Genomic DNA, 14,077 nt, shown 5'->3' on the forward strand with positions numbered 1-14,077 from the left:
GCTAAAGCTTGAACTTTTGATCCTCCTGCACTCCCTTCCCAGGGCTGGGATGGAATCTCAGGAGGGGGCTGCTGTGTTGTTTTATGCATTGCTGGGGATCAAATCCAGAACTCTGTGCATTTTAGGTGCTTCTTTGTATTTGTTTGTTTTGAGACCTTGGGGTCGCACTCTGCAGCAGGGCTGGCCTGAAACTCTCCTGCCTTTGCCTGTTGAGTGCTGGGATTACAGACACCATGTCCTTTTTCTTGTTTACTTTCTTCATATTTTATTCTTGGAATGAACCATTTCTAAGAACAGGTTCCAGGGGGGAACGGCGGAGAGCATTTGGAAGGGAATCGCTTCCATATAACAACACTCTTACCATGGCTGATCCTTTTCTCCATCAAAATTAAGATCTGTATCATGATCACAATATAATGGAGACAAGATGATTTTGTTGTCTTTATTTTTTCCTGCTGATTTAAAAAATTCAAATGAAACATTTTTGTGGATCCCAGCTGTACCCATGGGGGTGGGGTGGGGGAGTCAGCCCTGCTACAGAGCAAATTGGCTAATGATGGATGTGAAATGGATGTGAACAAAGAGAGAAGTAGCTGAGGAAGCACGGAGCAAGTTGCTCAGCCTGAGAGCAAACTGGACCTGGGCCAGGTAGAGGAGGCTAAGAAAGAGTGGGTTGTACTCATCGGTTCTATGATTGGAGAAGACCCAGGTAGGAGCTGCAGTGTCCAGCAGTGTGGACAAGGTATTGACGAACCAAGCGATACAAGTTGTAGATGTTTGAGACTGGGAGGAAGCGAGAAGCTGCTGGAGCTGAGAGTCAGGAAAACACTAAAGATTTAGGATGAGCCATGAAATGGGAATGGAGATTGTATAATAAAGGATAAAGAAGTATTGGTTAGCCAGGCATGGTGGTGCAGGCCTTTAATTCTAGCATCCAGAAGGCAGAGGCAGGCTGAGTTCAAGGTCAGCCTCATCTGTGTAGTGAGTTCCAGAACAGCCAGGACTATGTAAAGAGACCCTGAGAAAGAGAGAGAGGGAGAGAGAGAGAGAGAGAGAGAGAGAGAGAGAACATAAGTATTGGTCAGGAAACTAAATGTCACACATGGTTTCCGAGTCCAGTTCAGAAACAGTATAACAGTAAATCCTAAAGTTCAAGAGATGCACGGGATGCTGCTGGTCATTATGCAGCTGATCCTTGTTATTCCTGGGGTGAATCCTTATATGTGTGGTTATTAGCCATTGTATGCGAGAACACCCCATCTATGATAGGTTCTTGGTACACAGTCCATGATCGTTACCAAAGCAAGGAAGGGATAATGCAGAGAACATGGTGTTTCAGGGCAGAGGGGATGCTAGACTGAATTGAGGCTGCCTGAGGAATCAGGCTAACCTTGGCAAACCAGTGTGTGTGGTCTGGAAGCTCTGAAACCTCTCTGGGGGGCTGGATCTCTGTTATAGAGAGTAAGCACTTGGTAAGGAGTAGACCAAGCCACATGCTTCAGGCCTTTGTCTGACCTGCACAATTTAAATAAACCCTTGTGTCGTAAGCCACATTTTGGTGTGGCACTTCTGTCATGGTGCAGTCACAACAGGTTCATACATTCCAGGGTAGGTGCGTGTGGATTAGAAATGTTAGGTAGAAGAAACAGAGACGTGAAAGGAATACAGAGACATACAATAGTACGGGAGGGGGGGCAACTCAGTGGATATGGAATACTGAATTCACCAGTGTTTAATTTCCATACGCTTTTATACCCCAATACAGAAGTGGGGGAAGAAGGTAAGGACTGCTTTAACATGGCACAAAGGACAAACAGTCAATCCTTGAGACATCGAGCCATCATTTCCTGAGTAAAGCATTTGATGTTTTGGGCAGAATCTACAACGAATCCATCATAGACCAAGTATCCTGTAGGGAGCCACTCCCTGTGTCAAACCTCCTTTTTGGAAATGAAGGAGCAGGAATAGGCTTGAATTCTCTGACCTTTGGTCAGGATGGAGCAGATCCACCTCTATAGGCCATCTTAATGTCCAAAACCCAAGTAACCACACTCTAGGTCAGGGTGTGTAACCACACCTGTTGTGAACAACTTTGAAAGAGAAAAAAAAAAAACTCAAACTCTCTGACCTCCAGTCAAGGTGGAACAGGCTCACATCTGTGGGTCCCTCCATCCTTGCAGGAAGAGGAACAGGGGACTCTTACTAAATCACCATTACCTTTTTTCAGTAACTGCTGCCAACAGCAGCTGCTGTGAAGCCAGAATGGGATGTGATGTTGGGGACAGCACAGGAAGACAAATGCAAACATAATGTGTGTGCCCCCAGGAAGGGAGACTTGGGCACACCTTCCAGGACAGGTGGCTTTGGAAAACAGGAAGGAGGGCATCTGTGATCACAGAAGGGTCTAGATGACCTGAGTGGGACCCCATTTCCTACGGAAGTAAGAAGCAAAAGTGACAAATCCGTTTATTAACAGAAATTTGCACAGTTCAGACATGAACGGACTGGTGCAGAAGGCTTTGGATGCATCGAATGTCTATGAAAATATTGCCAATTATGTCAGCGAAGCCAATGAAACAGCAGAACTTGCTCTGAATATCACCGATCGGATTTATGACGTGAGTGTTCCTTTACCTCAGGGTTTGTTGGTTTATGGCCTCATCTCACTCTGGCTTTTCTTCTCTCTTTTTTTATTAACAGATTCCTATGGTCTTTCTTGTTTTTTATGAAAAAAGCATCATTATGCCTTGCTCTTATTTGCTACTGTACTTCCTTCTCCCCATTCACTAAACAGTCCCCTTCTACCTTTGTGTGTGCATGTATGTGTTAGAACATACATGCATAATACATTATACATAGTATAATATACATTAATGTGTTTCATGTATATGTGTGTGTGAATATATATCTTTGTTTTCTAACATCATCCCTTAACCCCTGACCTTTCAATGAAAAATTAAAATGTCAGAAAGGTCAGGAGCACTAAGAAGCAAGCATCGTGTGCCATACATAAGACTTGGGTTTTCAAGTTCATCGGCTGAGCGCCGTTAGCAAATCCGAGTTCCTTTGCAGATGCTGCTTGGTTCGCTGGCTGTTCAGTATGTCTTCTTCCTTTTTGCCAAAGTCTCCAAAGAAAACATTTTTAGGCTAGCGTCTTGGGATGCAGAAGATGTCTTAGGATGCATCCCTCTTTTTCTAGTTTCCTCTCAATTCAAAATTATTTATCGGGTGCTTTCTTTATGAGATCACTTAGTTCAAGCCTTGGTCAAAGCCTTCTCCTACTTGGCTGAGTTGTCCTGGGGTAGGGACAGGGACTTACTTTGGAAATGCCAAGACCTTGTTCTCTCCTCTCTGTGTTCCTTCTTGATTCTAAGCTATGGAAGTAAAGCTGTGTGAATTTTGCTTGGCATTTAGCAGATAAATTATTTCACTTAAATCCGAAAACTGTAAAAAGCTGGCGTTTCTCCAACTGTTCTTACCCGCTCTGACCGCTTGTTTCTTAGGCTGTGAGCGGAATTGACACTCAGATCATTTACCATAAGGATGAAAGTGACAACCTTCTCAATCAAGCGAGACAGCTGCAAGCAAAGGCGGATTCTAGTAAGAAGCTCATGTTCTCCTCCTCCTACCACACAGCCACCTTTGACAAACGTAGACCGATTTCTAAAGCGAAGGCTGAAGGAGGAAATAATGTTTCACTAAATGCAGCAGTACTTTAGAATCAAGTCACGAAACAGCAGACTTGATATTTCAAAGAAAATAATGATTGAAAAACCCCTTCCATGTGGAAAACTACATGGAAACATATATGTAGTCAACATATGGTGGAAACTCATATTAATCAAATGGGCTGGATCATAGAAATATTATAATACTGATATTCAAGGAGATAAAATCATAAAATATACTAAACACTAAAATGATGTTGCCCATAATCCAGAAACCTTCACATTTTTACAGTGAAGGAAGGCATTGCCACTTTGAGAGCTGACTTAATATGTTATCCCCATGAATGTTGATTAGGATGATGGGAAATGTCATCCCTGTGAATGTCGATTGGGATGATGGGAAATGTCATCCCTGTGAATGTCGATTGGGATGATGGGAAATGTCATCCCAGTGAGAGTCGTGTGGGATGTTGTGATTCCACAAGCCATCACATTGGTTGGCTCTGCTACAGCTTGTTTGCCGCAGCGGATGGTTGTGGACAGCCCTAACAGACACATAGAAAGAAGCTTTCCCCACCACTGTGAAAGCCAGCACTCTGAGAATGGAACGGAGAAGGACACAAGTTAAACACTGCAGTCCCTTTAGAGCTCATGAGTGACTCCTACTAACAACTGAATGGACTAAGGCTGCCATTAAGTGGTCCTCATTTCTGAGGTCATGGAATCATTCCTAAGGATATTTGAGCATTGACTAGGGAATTGGAAAGCCCTTGCCCAGCTGACTCCTAACTCTTGCCTGAAAACAAGCCAAGTTCAAAACAGAAAACTTCATGAAGCCTTATCAAAACAATCTCAAGTCAACCACGCGTTATCTTTTTGTCCTCTTCTGAAAAAAATTTTATAGAGAAATGAACACACTTTGATTTTCATATTCTGAATGCTGAGTACCACAAGGCAACTGCTCTCTTATGCATTCTAGGTAGACAAAAGTAACAAGGACACGATTCATTTTTTCTGTCCTAATTTATCACATAATTTATATTAATGTCTTATAGAACTAATTCTGAATATGCTTTCTGGAAATTATGAGAATAGTGGGAATATAAGCAGTAAAGTATTAGGATTTTTGTTTTGTTTTTCGAGACAGGGTTTCTCTGTGTAACAGCCTGACTGTCCTAGAACTTGCTCTAGACCAGACTGGTCTTAAACTCACAAAGTTCACCTGCCTCTGCCTCCCAAGTGTTGGGATTGAAGGTGTGTGGTACTACCACCACTCGGCAAGATTAGGATGATGATAACAGCAATTTTAAAAACTAAATGCTGCCAAATCTGTGAACTGCTTTTGTTTCTTACATGGGGAGGGCCAGCATATAGAAATCCTTATCTAGCCCCAAACAGATTCTCCTCTTATTTTTATCAAGTCCCAGATATAGAGTTAAATAAAGCAGCATTTAATACAGTCACAGGACCAAAACCAAAAGCTGAAATTGCTCATATATTGCCATGTATCTGAAAACAGAAACTTTAAAAAAATGGGAAGGGAGGTTCACTGTCACTAAAAAGGTACGTTAAGTCACTCTTGGAAAGCTGAGACACCTAGAGGAGGTAAGTGCTTGTTCCTGGTTACACTGTGCTTGGTGACGTAAAACAGTGGGGCCCACCTTGTCTATGCGCACTATACAGAGCAGTACACAATCCTGCAACATGGGCGCTAGAAATGACCATGCCCTGTGTGGGTGCCACTGAAGGAAACTGAGAAAGAAGAAGCAAGACAGCCAGTTTGCTATTAGTCAAATAGCATAAATTCCCCGGCGCTTCAGAAGTAAGCCAAACTCAAACCCAAACAGTTACTGGGAAAGCCAGTCTTCCATTCAGATAAGGAGATACAGCTTCATGACCTGCTAGGGTTTGCTCAAGAATAACTCCAGTTTGGGAACCATGTCCAGGGCATACTTTCAAAGGAAAAAAAACTACCACAGATGAATTGCAGAGAATAGGTGATCTGGTAGAGCAATATACACATACAGGTACATACAGGTATGTTGTCGGTTAGCTCAGAAATTAAACTCTCCCACAAAGAAGTCTCCAGGCTCCCAGTGAATTCTTTCTAAATTTCAGAGAATAACCAGCATCACTTTTATACAAACACTTCCAAATGATAGCAAAAGAAATATTCTCCATCTTGTTCTATGAACTCCAGAAATATGTATATGTCAAAACCTCAGGAAGACATAGAAACGGGTGAAATGCAAGACAAATTCTCTTGCGGATGCAAAAATCCTGATCAGCCAGGTATGGTGGCTCGTGCCTGTAATCCCAGCTTTCTGGGACTACTAGGTCAAGGGCAGCTTAGGCTAGAGAATAAGACTTTAGCTCAAAACAATAAATAAGAGATATTAGTAAGTCAAATCTAGCATGAATAGAAATGATAGCATATGGTGAACAGCATAAATTTATTACAGGATTTCGAACATAATAAATTTATTACAGGATTTCAAACATAGTTTAGCATTTAAAATATTACCACATTGACAGACTATTGGAGAATGTTAATACAATCATCTCACTATACACAGGAAATACTTTTAACTTTAAAAATTTTTCATATATAATTTGGTCATAGTCTTCCCCCTCCTCCCAGATCACCCCTACCTACCCACTTCACTCCATAAATAAACCAGCAACCAACCAACATTCTTAAACTCTTAGTAAACAACAAAGAGAAGGAAATTTCCATAATACTTATAAAGAATAATAAAATAATATTCATTAAACACATCCATAATAAAATATTAAAGTACTTTTTCAATGACACTGCAAGCAAAACCAATGTATCCCCATTACCAATTCTAAATAAAATATCTAAGTAAAAGTTTAAAAAATAATAGACATAATATTCACTGAGGGAAAGACTCAACTGTGTGAAATGGACGATTCTACAACACAAATCTATAGGTGCAATACAGTGATGGTTGAGAAACTGTAAACACTGTGGATATATAGATAGAGTAGTTATGGAATTTCCTTGAGAAGAGAAGAAATGCCAGTAGCTAATCTTGAAAAGTAAGAACAAAATATCTAAACAATAGCATATATGAGCAACACTGAGTGGTTGCATTTATATATTTATAAGTGTGTAAACATGTAACAGCATAATCAAAGAAAAAGAAAACAATAGAGACAATGCATAAAATAAGGAGGGCTTAGAGGTAGAGGAAGGGAACAGTGAGGAGGGGCCAGGAAATAATAATAAGGGACTCAAGATGATCAAAGTATATTATAAACATGTGTGAAATGTCATAATGAAACCTATTGTTTTATGTAAATGGTAAATGCTAATGAAAATGGAAAAAGAAGGCAAGATTTATAGCTTTACAGATACCAAAACAGACATACAAATGATTTTAGAAATAATTTGTCATATTGGGGGGGGGGGAATTTATAACCTTCACTCATGCACACACATACACACACACATAATTAAAAATAAAATAAATCTTTACAAAGTATAGGGACTGGAAAGATGGGTCAGCAAGTAAGAGGACACACTGGTTGTGCAGAGGGACCCAAGCTTGGCTCCCAATACTTAATCTCTGGAGACTCATAACCATTTATAACTTGAGCTCTAGGGCAACCAATGCCCTCTTCTGACCTCTGTGGCCACATGCACATCCCCCCCCCCACACACACACACACAAACATATACACATAAACAAAAATAAAACCAACCTTTAAAGCTAGATAATAATAGACAGAAACCAAGTAGCAGTCCTCTCTGGATAATCAGAGACAGAATCCAGGGGAGCTTGGTGGGTGCTCATAATGTCCCATCTTGATGACTTCCGGATGGCTATATCTTGTGTTCACTGTGTGAAAGTTTATCAAGATATATATATATATATATATATATATATATATATATATATATATAGTCTGGTTCTTAGGTTCATGTCTTATATTTATAAAAATTATATTGAGAGAACTGGGTGGGAGGCAACGGATTCTCTTATAGCTGGGTATCATCATATGGAGAGATACTTTTCTTTCTGACGTTCTCATTTGTGCTGTTGAATTTTATCAGCCACAGCCTTGCCCTGTTTCTCTAAAATGTGAGCACCACAGCAGCCTAAGTCACTCCCAGCTAGGGCCACAAGCTGTCTGCTGTCTTGCACCTCTGATTCTAAATGCCATTTTCCAGAACAGACCGTCCGTTTCTAGAGTGCTACATTATTGCATATGTGTCCACCATACAAGTCAGAACTTAGCTTGTTGGGAGGGAGACATCTTCCAGGCATCGTGGACCTCCTGATGCTTTTCTCTGCTTCTTCTCCACAGGCAATGATGAAGCGGTGGCTGACACCAGCAGAAGGATGGGAGGAGCCCTGTGGAGGAAGGGAGCCCTCAGAGACAGGCTGAATGATGCTGTCAAGCAACTGCAGGCGGCAGAGCGAGGTAAGGACACAGAACTTCAAGGTCCTGCGTGTGTGTCCACTGGTGGAAAACAACCTTGCAAGGGGAGATGAGGTGATTGCTTAGTCATCAATTATGGATATGCAATCAATTTCATACAGTAGGATTTTCGTTCTCCTATAACAACAACAACGTTCATTGCTATCCAAAATCTATCCTTAAAAAAAAAAAAAGCTGTAACCGTATCACACAGAGATGAGCATTATTAAGTGAAAAGTGTTTTCTTCCAGTCTTTACTCTGTGCCTACATGCATGTGTCCACGTGTGTCTAAGTAGGATTGTGCTGTTTCTACCTCTTGGTGCCTCTCCTGAGAATATCCAGCCTTTCTAACAGTGTGCCCTAATTTGGTTAGTGGATTTCTCCAGCCCCCACCGTAAACAGCATCCTTCTGTTAGGTGTCAAGTTATTCTTATCAAATGAGCAGGGAGATCGATGCACCAAAAAGAGAAAAGAGAGTGCTTCCCTCGCCTAACCTGGGACTCTAGTGGTGTCTTGAAAAGCTGTGATTGGAAACAGGCATGTCTCCCTAGGCAGAGCAGAAGTTAAGACCGTGTTACTGGTTATGGGAATTTTTGCTGAAATAGGCTGGCCTTGGAGCCCAGAGGTCTGGCCAGGAGAGTGTGCCTGCACTGATAACCCTTTCAGAGATACTGATGCCTGTTGGGCTCTGGGCTCTGGAGAGGAGAGTCACTATTTACCTTCCAGCTGAAGAGAACCCTGAGGGTTGCCAGGGCCTGGGTACAGCGACCAGGAGGAAAAGCTGATGTGGGAAGTCCTTCTGTCTATTTGTTGCTTTTATTGGTTAATGAATAAAGAAGCTGCTTTCGGCCAATGGCTTAACAGAGTAAAGCCAGGCTAAAAAAGATATATAAAGAGAGAGTAAGTGGAGTCAGAGAGAAGTCATGTAGCTGCTGTCCTAGACAGACACATCAGAACCTTGTCAGTAGGCCATGAACCTTATAGTAAAATATGAAATAATAGAAATGGGTTAACCAAAGATATAAGAGCTAGCTAATAAGAGGCTAGAGTAGAGCTAATAGGCCAAGCAGTGATTTAATTAATACAGTTTCTATGTGGTTATTTCAGAGCTGAGCAGCCAGGAACAAACAAGCGGCCTTTTCGACAAAGAGCCAGGCTTCACACCAGTGCAAACCAGCATTCAAATCCGAATCCAGAGCTTGAAAGATTAAACAAATGTTTTTTCACTTTAAAAACTTAAAAGTTACAACATCACCTAAGCAACTTCTAAGTATTTTTATTACAAAAGTAATACATTAACCTTATAGAAAAATGTAAAAACACATATTATAGGGAAAAAAAGGAAAAATCACCTATAATCCCATCATCTAGATCAAATGTATTGTAAATTTACATTATCATTATTTTAAATATGCAATAAGTTTTATCTGTGTGTATGTATAAGTATGGTAGATTCATGCATGTGTGTGTGTGTGTGTGCATATGTTTGTATAAGCAGAGAGGGAGGGAGAGAGAGAACACAAACACGCGTGCACTGGACAACTGTGCACTCTGAAAGTCAAACAACAACCACAAGTACAGGCCTTTATTGTCTACCTGGTTTACATCAAGGTCTCTAGTTCCTGAAACTCACTATGTGAACTGAGCTGGCCTTGAACTTGCCTCCTGCTTCTACCTCCAGACAACTGGGATTAGAGATGTTTCACTATACTTGGCTCTTCTGTTGTTTTTGCGAGGGAGGGTCTTGTTATATAGCCATGGCGGCCTAGACCTTACTATATACCCTAGCAAGGTTGGCTCTAAACTTGTGTCAATCCTTGCTGCCAGCTGGACCACAGGCTTGCAGGGACTCTTCTCTCTGCTTGCCGTCTTGCTGTGCAGAACTGGGTTTACTGATGTGTGCTACTCCAGCTGATTTCATGTGGGTTCTAGGGAATCCCAGACAAATTATGTAATTATTTCTTAATGAAAACCAGATTTTTAACATTAAAGCTTTTCTAAAACTTGTTTTTCTTTTGAAAAAAAAAACTTTTCTCATGAATTTACTTCTGAACTAAATGCAGCATCATTTTTATGCCAAGAGTCTTCCCCAAGAATTTCTCTTCTATAAAAGGAAGAGGTTTTTCAAGATGAAATTCTGATGTGAACATCATAGAAGATGCATTTTCTGTCACACTCTAACCAGACTGCTAACCTAAGGATGTACTCGTTTTCAGTTTGGTTTGGTTTTTGTTGTTGTTGTTTGTTTTGTTTTAGGTTTTTTGTAATTTACTTCTTAATTTTAAAACATTTTAAGTAAATATCTTGTACTACTTGAGACTGCATAGTCTTAGCAACACACATATCAATGCTGTTTATCATATTCGAGTTCATTCAACCGACAACACAGTTGTCCCGGATTTAAAGTCTTAGTCTTCTCTCACAACCCAAAATTTGAGGTCTGTTTCACTCCAGTGTTTGAACTGATGTCAGTGCTCTCCAGTGAAGGGGATGTCCCTCTGCTCTGTGTGCAGGGGATGCCCAGCAGCGCCTGGGCCAGTCCAAGCTGGTCATCGAGGAAGCTAACAGGACGACGATGGCTGTCCAAGAGGTCACCACGCCAATGGCCAGCAACATCAGCAACTGGTCACAGAACCTTCAGACGTTTGACTCTTCTGCATACAACACTGCAGTGGCCTCTGCTCGGGACGCAGGTAGCTCTTCATAAGCGTCACAAGAATTGGCCATTAAACTCTACACAACTCTTCATGACAAACAGGGTGCTCCATTTGCATTTTAAGTTGGAATGTTGCGGAAACCAGTTTAGAAAAAGAGAAGCATATCGCTCAGTCCGTCTATGTACTTATCTACAGATTTATCTAGATTCTAGACAGGTACAGACCAGCATGAAATATATGTAAATATCACATAAATGTACAGATAGATACACTTATAGAAGTAAATCAATTAGTTAAATTGATGGAGTAGTTTGTGTTGTGTGGCAGCAATTGTAATGGTAGCAATTATCTTTATTGACGTAAGGCTGATCCTCTAGCATGAAAGTTTAATCAAATGTTGGAGTAAATAATTTCATCAAAACACTGGTCTACTGTGAGAGGAAAAATAGCAAATGGTGTTGATTTCACTATCCGCCATTTGGCTTCTGCTCATGTAAGGGGGCCAGATTATTATGAATACCAACTGTGTGTTGGCCAATTCACATATACGATTTTACAGCAATGAAAATGGAATATATGAATGTCTACCTAATGTAGCTTTGTATGTATAGTTAAAGATCACATGATAGCAGAGGACACAATTCTCCCTTCTCGTGTTTTTGTTCGGATTCTTCATAAATCTCTCCGATAGCAGTGTCTACCAGTGTCATGACAAATCGTGACTGGTCACCATTCTTAGTCATTCTCCACTACCCAATCTCCATCTGAGCCAAAAAGAGTCGTCAGCCCACACCTGATCTGTCAGTTGCTAGCAATGCTACCCCAACTTACAAAGACCGATTACCGTAAGAGGAATATAACTCTTTTATATTATTTCCCATGAGTATTCATAACACATCCACATAACCATTTTCCCAATCACATGGGTTTTTTTGTTTTGTTTTGTTTTTTGGGGTTTTTTGGGTTTTGTTTTGGTTTGGTTTGGTTTTGGTTTTGGTTTTTTGAGACAGGATTTCTCTGTAGCTTTGGAGCCTGTCCTGGAACTAGCTCTTGTAGACCAGGCTAACCCCAAACTCACGGAGATCCGCCTGCCTCCTCCTTCCACATGCTGGGATTAAAGGCATGTGCCACCACTGCCCAGCTCCCATCACGTTTTAATTTTTAACCTTTAAAAGATTTGTCTAGTTTGATAGTAGAGCACTTTCCTAGAGTTTGTAAAGCCCTGGTTTGATCTCCAACATGGGTGGGGAGGTGGTGTTAATCAGTATTTTCATTCATCAAAACATTGCCCTGGCAATATTTTCTGTATTTGTATTAAAATTGTTTTCATCTTTTGTCATTTGTCCTATCAAGTTATTGCAATAAGCATCCAAGGACAGTACCAACTGAAATTGTCTCAAGCTGTTGTGTTTTTCTCAAATAGTACCTTGTGGTTTTAAAAAAGGATGTTAAATAACGTACCATAATGTAAAAGACTTTAGAAAGAGTATCAGCCTGTATACTAGATGTGTGGCGCCTATGCTGTATGATTAAAGAAACGTCTGTATGTCGGCCATGGATCCTGCCCTTTAGAATGTACATTATAAGTCAGCACACACCTCGTTCCATTTTACAAATCAATATGTGCTCTAAATGTCACAAAAACCAGTATGGATTGTGCTTTGAGCTCTACTGTTAATTCTGTAAGGTTGATAATTATGTCCAATAGATCAACCAGAGGTAATATGTTCTGTCTCTCACTCGATTCTTAATATATAATTAATTCAAGTGACTCATTTTCCTCATTGCAGTGAGAAATCTCACAGAGGTTGTCCCCCAGCTCCTGGATCAGCTTCGTACCGTCGAGCAGAAGCGGCCTGCAAGCAATGTTTCTGCCAGCATCCAGAGGATCCGAGAGCTCATTGCTCAGACCAGGAGTGTCGCCAGCAAGGTACGTGATGTGTTGAGGGATGTCATCAGTTACCTGGGAATGCTGGGGACATGTGTAGTATGAGCTGCGGGCCTGCTTTTCATCCCGCCCGGCTCCCGCACGGCTAGCTTTACACCAGAAATAACAACACACAAATTGTATTCTTTTAAACACTGCTTGGCCCCTTAACTCTAGCCCTTACAGGCTAATTCTCGTATCCTGATCAACCCATCTCTAATAATCTGTGTAGCATCAGTCTTACTGGAAAAGATTCAGCATGTTGGCGGCTTGCTTCATCTTGTGCGTCTGCCCGGGAGAGGGGAGCATGACCTCTGAGCTCACTTCCTCTTCCTCCCAGCATTCTGTTCTGTTTACTCCTCCCACCTATGTTTTTACCTATCAGGGCCAAGGCAGTTTATTTAACCAATGACCTTCCTCCATCATTTCCCCTTTTTCTGTTTAAACAAAAAGGAAGGAAGGCTTTAACTTTAACATAGCAAAATTACATATAACAAAACAGTTATCAAGTAAGAATTACAGTTACAATATTTATATCTACATTATCTTTTATCATAACAAAGGAAAACAACTATAGCTATCTATATAGCTATATATCTATTCTTCAACTGCATCAAAAACTCCAGAAGGATATAATATTACCTAATCAAACAAGAAGTAAGCAACTTACAAAACTCTAGAAATCACAGAGACATATTGCTGCCTGGACAGTCATCCAAAGTTCCTCTGTACCATTGGAGCATCCATCTTCGGCCTACAGGCCCATAGTTTCCAGCAGACATTTCAATGAAGCAGGAAATTTCAAAGGCAGTTCAGTCACTATCTGCTGTGTCCTGCAGAATGTCTCACAGACTCTTTCATGAATCAGGAACCCTGAAAGATCATCTCACCTTTAGGAAAGTTCAGCAGTCCTCTCTCTGTGGGTTCTCTGTGTCCAGTTTATGCAATAGTCCAGGCAAGAGCAGTTTTCTTGCCCAAATGGCTATCAAACTCCATAGGGATCCTCTTCGATGCCCATCTTTTTCTTGAAGTAGATTGGTGCTGCCAGGAGCAGACATGTCTCATTGTCATGAAAAGTCCTAAGTTATTAAAACATTTAAAATGCCATATTCTATAATCTTTGAAAAATATGAAGAATGCCTATCTAAAATATATTTATGTACATTTAGAAAATCTTAACTAACATGATTACAAACTTGACTATTATTAATGATTATCCATTAACAACCTATATACATTACATTTTTAAATGAACTACACAATCACAATACCTCAATCAAGAGCAGAAACACATATACATATAACAGAATTGACCTTCAAATCCATACCAATGCAAATTATTCATATCTATATCAGACATGACATTGAGCTCCGA

General features: G+C 40.6%; 1 protein-coding gene across 2 annotated transcripts in view; it reads left to right on the forward strand.

Annotated features, from left to right (window-relative positions):
• Nucleotides 1-14,077, forward strand: part of Lama4 (laminin subunit alpha 4) — a 144,085-nt gene that overhangs the window by 88,459 nt on the left and 41,549 nt on the right. For both annotated transcript variants that reach the window (XM_041654188.1, XM_041654187.1), the window contains exons 14-18: nt 2,477-2,618; nt 3,504-3,600; nt 8,004-8,120; nt 10,632-10,811; nt 12,566-12,705. In XM_041654188.1, coding sequence (XP_041510122.1) covers nt 2,477-2,618; nt 3,504-3,600; nt 8,004-8,120; nt 10,632-10,811; nt 12,566-12,705 — 676 coding nt within the window. The remainder of the gene's footprint in view (nt 1-2,476; nt 2,619-3,503; nt 3,601-8,003; nt 8,121-10,631; nt 10,812-12,565; nt 12,706-14,077) is intronic.

This window comes from Microtus oregoni, unplaced genomic scaffold (assembly GCF_018167655.1).
Source record: "Microtus oregoni isolate MIOR12 unplaced genomic scaffold, Mior012 000006F_ref0000085, whole genome shotgun sequence".
NCBI classification, from domain to species: domain Eukaryota; kingdom Metazoa; phylum Chordata; class Mammalia; order Rodentia; family Cricetidae; genus Microtus; species Microtus oregoni.